This window comes from Solanum dulcamara, chromosome 7 (genome assembly GCF_947179165.1).
Source record: "Solanum dulcamara chromosome 7, daSolDulc1.2, whole genome shotgun sequence".
Lineage (NCBI taxonomy): Eukaryota > Viridiplantae > Streptophyta > Magnoliopsida > Solanales > Solanaceae > Solanum > Solanum dulcamara.
In genome coordinates this window covers 12,349,908-12,358,414 of record NC_077243.1, presented here as the reverse complement: position 1 = coordinate 12,358,414, position 8,507 = coordinate 12,349,908, and the positions used below count along the sequence as shown (strand labels likewise).

Below are 8,507 nucleotides of genomic sequence, written 5' to 3'. Positions count from 1 at the left end.
CATAGTGATTGTTACAATATATGAAAATATATTTTGACAGATTGTATATATTTAGTTTCTAATATAGAGATATTTAGTTTATTTAGTTCCTAATATAGAGATATTTAGTTTGCTTAATTATAGCCTAATTATACTCTTGTATTTGTGTATATAAACTATTGAGGTTAATGAAATAAATCAAGGGATTAATCACTTTCATGGTATCAGATTTCTAGGGAACGATCCGACCTTCTTCTTCTTCTCGGATTCCTGCTACCGCCGCCCCCCTCCTCTCCCTCTTCCTCTCTTCTCAATCACCATGTCTAACTCCAAATCTTCCTTTCATCCTGCTCTTGCTGTATCCAACATCAAGAACCATGTTCCCATAACTCTTGAAATGGAGAGTGTACAATTTTCCACATGGGCGGAACTCTTTAAGATTCATGCAAGATCTCATCGGGTGATTGATCATATTATTCCTCTAGCAGCGGGCATTGAGAAACGGCCTCAACAAGAAGAGGACAAAGAACTATGGTCCACCCTGGATGCCACCGTTCTCCAATGGCTCTACGCTACTATCTCTCATGATCTTTTGCATACAATTCTTGAACCCGACACCACGACGATGGAGGTTTGGAATCGCTTGCGTGACATATTCCAGGATAACAAACACTCTCGTGCTGTCACCCTTGAGTACGACTTCACTCATGTCAACATGGCAGATTTTTTGAATGTCTCTGCCTATTGTCAACATCTCAAATCTTTAGCAGATCAATCAAGAATGTCGGCTCCCCGATCGCTAACGATTGACTAGTTCTTCAACTAGTCTCTGGCCTTACCGAGCCTTACCAAGGTGTGGCTACTCTTATTCGCCAACGTGACCCGTTGCCTTAATTTTATCAAGCCCGTTCGATGCTCACTCTTGAGGAGGCCGGCCGTGCTAAGAAAGCGCCCCAAAGCTTCTCTGCTGCCTTAGTTGCTCGCTCGTCCAAGGGTCCTCCTGATGTTCCTGATAATTCCTCTTCCAACCGCAATTCTAATGGTGGGAAGAAGAACCAAAACCGAAGCAATAATGGGGGAAAATATCTTGGTAACAATGGTGGTCGTGGAGGCGGCAAAAGAGCTGTCAACAGCGGCGGTAATACAGGTTGTGGTAGTTAGCTGGGAGGCGACAACAGCCGCGGCACTGGGCAATAATCAGTGGGGCAGAACCCTCCGCCCTATTCTCCATGGGCTGACAGGCATCAGTGTCCGTGGATGGCATCATGGGGTCCTTGGGCTATACCACTGTGTCCATATCCTTTAATTTCTTGGTCCTGACCCAATTATGGACAGCAGCAGCCACCACGAGCAGGTGTTCTTAGCCCCCAACCTCAACAGGCCTACACGACAACCCCTACTCTTATGGACATTGAAGCTGCCATGCATACTCTTGGGATCACTCCTCCGGATGCAAATTGGTACATGGACACCGGTGCCACTTCTCACATAACATCCACGCAAGGTAACCTCACATCTTATTTTCATAAGAGCAATAAATGTGGTATAATTGTTGGTAATGGTCAATTAATTCCAATTCATGGCTATGGTCACACGACTTTGTCTTCTCCTTGTACTCCCTTACACTTAAACAATATCCTTCATGCCCCTCATCTAGTTAAAAATTTGGTGTTCATCCATAAATTTACTACTGATAACTCTATCTCTGTTAATTTTGATCCCTTTGGATTTTTTGTGAAGGATTTTCAGACGGGGAGGCTGGTAATGAGGTGTAACAGTTGGGGAGAGCTTTATCCGATCACCAATCCAGTCACTTTTTTTTTTTTTGGGGGGGGAGGGGGGGAACAAACCCTACACGAGGCTCCCACCTCTCGTGCACAGTCAGGGGTTGAGCAACACCCCCAAGCCTTAACATAAATAACAAAAGTAAAAATACAAGGAGGGGGACATAAACCTTACCTCCGATCCTATGGTGGTTCATAAGTCAGCTAACCTATTAAGGTCGGCTAACTCATCCCCGAAACAAAAAAAGGGCTAACTATAACTAGAAAGCAGTAAACCTATGAGAGGACTTCTCCCGGTACAATTCGACTAATAAAACATAAATGAGGGAGACTCTCCCCTTCCATGAGAAAACAAGAAAATAATCTACACTAGTCCTATTCAACTATGCTACGTACCATACATAGCTAAATTGAAAGAAGAACAAGTATATGAACCTTCTATCTCGCATGGGGTGGGAAAATTCTTTTCATCTTTGCCCTTTTTAGTCTTGTCATAACAGGTAAGTCCCAATGGAAGGTTGCATCCACTTCAGGATTGAGCATATATCAGCTAAGGAGGATGAAGGTAGCGTAAGTATATTGAGTTGTAGCAACCAGCATCCTTGGAGTTGTTGAGGAAGGCCTTGAAAAAGCTTATTGCTTGCTGCAAATTGAAGCTGTAGTAGCTTTGCTTGTGGCTATTGTTATGGAGTAGAACTGCTGCTGCCTTGTACCTAGGCCATTGATGCTGTGGTTGTTCAGCCCAGCTAGTAGATGATCTTCTTTTGTGCCTATATTCACAATCAAGCACCTGCAAGGGGATCCAAATAATTTGGTATGGTTGCTGCAGGTAGTGGAGGATGTTGGAGGGTGCTGGAGAGCTCCTGGTATGTGGATCTGCACATACAGATAGCCAAGGAAGCAAGCAGTGAAGCTTGCTGCAGTCCTGTAACCAGTTTGTTGTTGCCTCTGTAGCTGAATTGGTAATATGCTTGTTGTAGATCCCTCTTTTGGATTTGGGATACCTGCATAGACAACCAACAACAGAAAAATACACAGACAAGCAAATGTGCATCTCCTTGTTGCTTACTTTGTGATTAGGTTGCTTGTTGGTGTGAGTTACACAAGAAGGGAGGTTCTTTGTTGTGATCAGGTTCAGCTTCTTGGAGTACCTGCACAGCCAAAAAAAACCAACAAAACATACAACCAAAGAAGTGTGCAAGCTGCTGTAACCAGTACTATTAGCTTGTATTTGTTCCTTGTCTGCTGCAAGTTGGTGGAGCTGTTGCAGATGTTGATGGAATGCATCTGGTATGCATGGAGAGGTGATTGGAGTAGGTGAGGCCCTTACATGTGTGGCTGTTGTCTCCCTTTTTCTGAGACTTTGTGTACCTGCACAAACAATTAACCAAAGAGCCACACAAGTATGGGAGCTGTGAGGGCTGTTGCAGTCCTGTAGGCATCTTCTAGTTGCCTCCAAAGGGGAGTTGATCAGCTCCTTTGAAGGTACCTTATGTGCCAACCAGGATGGGCTTTGAGTACAAGGTTGTCTCCCTCTGTTTGACTCTTTGTGGAACTGTACACAGCTTCTTGTTGCCTCCAAAGAGAGAGTGATCAGCTCCTTTGAAGTGTTCAGCTCATTAAAGTACCTGCACATGTCCACAAAAACAAGACAACATGCTAACAAGAATTGTAGATGGTCCTTCTGAGTTGCAGGGTGAAGTTGTTGAAGTTGTTTAATGCTGCTGCTGGGGCTGTTGTTGTGGAAGAAAAAGGACTGAATCACAATGCTGGTGATGCATCCCTGGCTTAAAAGTTTGACTGAAGGTGGCTTGCACTTTGGAAGGATCCAGTGTTGCTGTTTGATGTGCCTGTATACAGCTTCTTCTTTCCTTCTTAGCTGATGTGTTCGACTGCTTGTTGTTGCATGTTTCTGTTCCTGCACATAACAAGTGGACATAGCAAGGAGCTCCAGGAATCTTGAGGTGTAAGAGAGCTGTTGCAGGTGCTGCATCAAGGAATTTGGCATGAGAGTAGTGTTTGTGTGTTGGTGAATTCCTAAGCTGCCAGGTTGTTGTCTCCTCAGTTCAGAATATGAAATGGGGAATAAGTTGGTGGGATTATATGTTGATGAATAAATCCAGCAACCTGCAACAATACAACAAACAACCAAAAGCAAAAAAGAATTTGCACCAGCTAGCAAAAAAGAAAGTTCTTCCAGGAGTGCTTTGGAGTCTGTCAGAATTTTCAACGACGCTCGACTAACGTCTCCAATTATCCGATTGAGTTGAAACTTCTTGAGATATATCCAAACAGCCCTCTCTCCCACCTAGCTCTCCTCCTCCGCCCACTCCCGTCTCTCACTCTAGTCTACCCACCAGTCCTATTACTAAGAGTCAACATGGGATCTATAAGCCTAAGAGGTCCTTCAAACTTCTTACATCCGTCTCGAAGTTCCCTCTACCCCGTAACCCCGTGTCTGCTCTTCGTGACCCAAATTGGAAATTGGCTATGGATGATGAATATAATGCTCTTATTCAAAATAAAACGTGGGAATTAGTGCCCCATCCTTCAAATGTTAATGTTATTCGGTGTATGTGGATTTTTGCTCATAAAGAAAAATCTGATGGTTCGTTTAAGCGACATAAAGCTCGTCTTATAGGTGATGGTAAAAACCAACAGGTTGGCGTGGATTGTGGTGAGACATTTAGTCCAGTTGTCAAACCGATGACTATTCGTATGGTTCTTAGTTTGGCTCTCTCCAAGGCATGGCCGATTCATCAACTTGACATCAAAAATACTTTCTTACATGGCGAACTCAAGGAGATTGTTTACATGTATCAACCTTTGGGCTATCAGGATTCTGATAGACCTAATCATGTGTGTTTGCTGAAGAAATCTCTTTATGGGCTGAAACAAGCTCCGCGGGCTTGGTATAAGCATGTAAACCATCTCCTACTCCGGTTTCTCCAAAACTGAAGCTCGAGGCTACTACGAGCATACTGTTTGAGGACCATCTCTTTATCGGAGTCTTGCAGGGGCACTGCAATACCTCACGTTCACGAGACCGGATATTATTTATGCTATGCAACATGTATGCTTATTCATGCATGACCCACAGGATGAGCACATGAATGCTCTTAAGCGCATCGTGCGCTACCTACAAGGTACTTTGGATTATGGTCTTCATCTTTATCCCTCTTCCAAAAATAATTGTCTCGTATACTGATATTGATTGGGGTGGATACCCTGATACACGACGTTTGACTTCAGGTTATTGTGTTTTTATGGGTGAAAACTTGATCTCATAGTCTGCGAAACATCAAGCTACTTTGTCCCGTTCGAGTGTAGAGGCAGAATACCAAGGGGTTGCCAATGTGGTTTTTGAGTCGTGTTGGTTGCGAAACTTGCTTTTGGAACTTCATTATCCTATTCCATAGACTACTTTGGTTTGCTGTGATAATGTTAGTGCAATTTATCTGGCTGGTAATCTTGTTCAGCATCAATGCACTGAGATGGATATACATTTTGTACGGGAAAAAGGTGACTCGTGGGTAGGTTCGAGTGTTACATGTCCCCTCTCGTTATCAGATTGCAGATATCTTCACCAAATGCCTTCCGTTGGTGTTATTTGAGGATTTTCGGGACATTCTTAGCATTCGACGACCTCCCGCTTCGACTGCAGGGGTGTGTTAGAATATATGAAAATATATTCTGACAGATTGTATATATTTAGTTCCTAATATAGAGATATTTAGGTTATTTAGTTCCTAATATAGAGATATTTAGTTTTCTTAATTATAGCCTAATTATACTCTTTTATTTGTGTATATAAACTATTGAGGTTAATGAAATAAATCAAGGGATTAATCTCTTTTAGTGATACTTGCTACTTATTCTATACAAAAGAGAACAAAGTATGTGTATCTTTTTCATTCAACCGAGCTATATTCAGCTGAAACGTACACAAACAATATAATGGCAAAGAGTTTCTGCACCCACTTATATATATATATATATATATATATATTTTGTAGATCAAGTGATGACTGATGCAACCAACCATCCTGTCAAATCATAATCCTATGCAAAGTTGTTGTATCCTCAACCTTATCAGCTTGTTCATCACATACATCATTGATGATCGAGTCTCACTGGCTGTATATATTCGATATCAGGTCCAAGAAGCATAGCATCGATAATTCCCGCAACATCTTGATCCTCTACTGCATGATCACGATCCTTCGCCTTTTTTTGACGTGAAATCCAACTAGGAGCCAATACTTTCAGCTCTTTAATTATCCTTCAGTAGTACAGTTGTTTATTGGTGCGATTCTCCTATTGGCTCATAAATGACGGTAGTGTTCTAGCTTTTGATACAAAGAAAGAAGAGGCTATACTAATTGTCTGTGTTGAATTTATTGATCATTGTGTGCCATCATTATCCATATATCACGACCATTCAAAATTTTACCATAAAAGCAAACACAATGATCGATAAACTAAAAACGGTCAATTAGTATGTCCTCTACTCGCTTTGTATCAAAAGATAGAACACTATTCTCACTTATGAGACAATACAAAAAATCGCGCCAGTAAATAGATGGACTACCGAAGACCAAGGAGCTGAAAGTATGCTTCTCAGTTGGATTTCATGCAACAACTCTGATCGTTCCGATGAGAGTACGTGAAATTTGTAGAACAAGTTGGAATTTTCGGCCGACTTATCAAATTTATTTGTTGACTTTGGGTATGGTATCAATTGGTGCGCTCTAGTTGTCGGGTTGAAAACACAGTAAATCATAATTTCTTCAAAGTCAGAGAATCAGACCCTTACATGAGGCCAAAAGTTCAATTTCATAGGGTAAATTTAAAGTCGTCTCATATTCAGTGATTGGAATAGGGTTCAAGGAGACTTTGTGGAAATTTATAAATAAACCATTTGATGAATAAATGAGTTGTGTAGAAGATGTTGAAACAAAGTATGAGAAAATTTAGGATAAGAAATTCTACCTTTAAAAATTCTTGCTTAGAAATTTACATTGAACTACAAACTTCAAGGGCAAGTGAAAAATGATCTCCATAACTATATAAAGCAGTTTACAAAAGAGAGAAGATATGATTTTATTAAGAATGAATAAGGTATTTATACAAGAGGGTGGATCCATAAGGGTTAGAAAAGAAATCAATACAATCAATTAAAATAAATGACAATTTTTGCAGTTATGAATAAAGATCAGGAATGAAATCAATACAATCAATCAAAATAAATGACAATCTTTACAATTTATTAATTAATATATTTTACTCATGAAATTAAGACTTTGGATTTTTGATAATCACTTTTTGTAACTTTTTTTTTTTGGTGGAAATAGGAGGATTTATATTAAACTATAGAAAGTTAGGTGCATAGTTTCCGGGCATGTCCATAATAGTAGTAAGTGCCACCAGGTGGCATAAAGCTACGTTAATACAAGGTTCAATATTACAAGGAACAATTTTCCTAACATAGATTGTTCCATTAGCGTCTGCTTCTACAGCCTCCAAAGCACATTCTGGAGGAGATTCCAAAACACTTGCTCCTTCCAAAAATGGTCGCATAACGCCTTCTTTAGCAAGCACGTCTGCCACCTTGTTCTTCTCTCTAAACACATGTTTAATAGTTATGACCTCCAACTTCCTCATCAGAGACCTGCATTCAGAGATAATGTTGCTAAAGCAAAGATGGTTATTGATAATCATAGACACAGCGTTGCTAGAGTCTGAGTTAATCTCGATTGGTTTCAAGTTTCTGTCCCTTGCCAATCTGAGACCATGGAGGATGGCAAGTAATTCAGCTTTCACTGCATTTGTATGGGCACAAGGTTTCATGAAACCAACAACGCATTCCTTCCTATGGTTCCTGATCACACCACCTAATCCCCCCCCCCCCTTCCAGGCTGTATAGGAGCAGCACCATCAGTATTGATCTTGAAGGTGTTAACTATGGGGGTGGTCCATTTGATTTGGACAGGGATCCTTTGGTCAGTAGTCTTCTTTTGCTTCTATATTCATGCCAAGGTATTTTCTGCTCCTTTGAGCTTCCACCGTTGAACTCATCCGTTGCCAACCTTTTCATGTACTTTGTATTCTGTATAAAATGCTTAATATATTGTTTCATTTTACTCTTACAATATTGTCTTTTCTTCTTTATGTCAAATATTTATCTCTTCCTATTATTGGTATAAAATACATTTTTTTCTTTTGTTTATAAATATGAATTATTAATTATATTTTTTTTTAATCATGCCTTGATTAGTTTTTCGGTCAAATAATCTTTGTAACCTTAGATTGTTAGGTGTTACTCTTTATTATTTGTAGAAATTAACTAAAGAGACAAATTTTCCCTTCGATCAAACATTATTATATAATTATTTTTTGGTATAAAAATATAAAACTGACATTCTAATAAATAATTAAAAAAATAAACATTTTCATATTAATTACTCCCCCGTCTATTTTTACTTATCTAACATACTAAAAATAATTGCTCAATTTTACTTGTCCAGTTTGGAAAACCAAAAGATAATTTATCATTTTGTGTCTACTTTATTGTTACTATTTATTTTTCAATATTTAGATGACTTATAATTTATGGGGGCGATATATTAAAATTATCCTTCTATTATTGTTTCTTTTCTTAAGGAGTGTTCCAAATCAAATATGGATAAGTAAAGATGAACAGAGAGAGTATATGAAGAAAAACATAAGCAATGTGGGAAATTT

At 39.5% G+C, this 8,507-nt stretch overlaps 2 protein-coding genes across 2 annotated transcripts; one reads left to right on the top strand and one right to left on the bottom strand.

Annotated features, from left to right (window-relative positions):
- The first annotated feature begins 298 nt into the window (after positions 1-298).
- On the top strand, positions 299-793 carry LOC129894521 (uncharacterized). Its single transcript, XM_055970232.1, has one exon. It carries the CDS (start codon positions 299-301, stop codon positions 791-793), a length of 495 nt encoding a protein of 164 aa, XP_055826207.1.
- A 6,340-nt stretch (positions 794-7,133) lies between these two features.
- Positions 7,134-7,613, bottom strand: LOC129894520 (uncharacterized). Its single transcript, XM_055970231.1, has one exon. It carries the CDS (start codon positions 7,611-7,613, stop codon positions 7,134-7,136), a length of 480 nt encoding a protein of 159 aa, XP_055826206.1.
- Between the last annotated feature and the right edge of the window lie 894 nt (positions 7,614-8,507).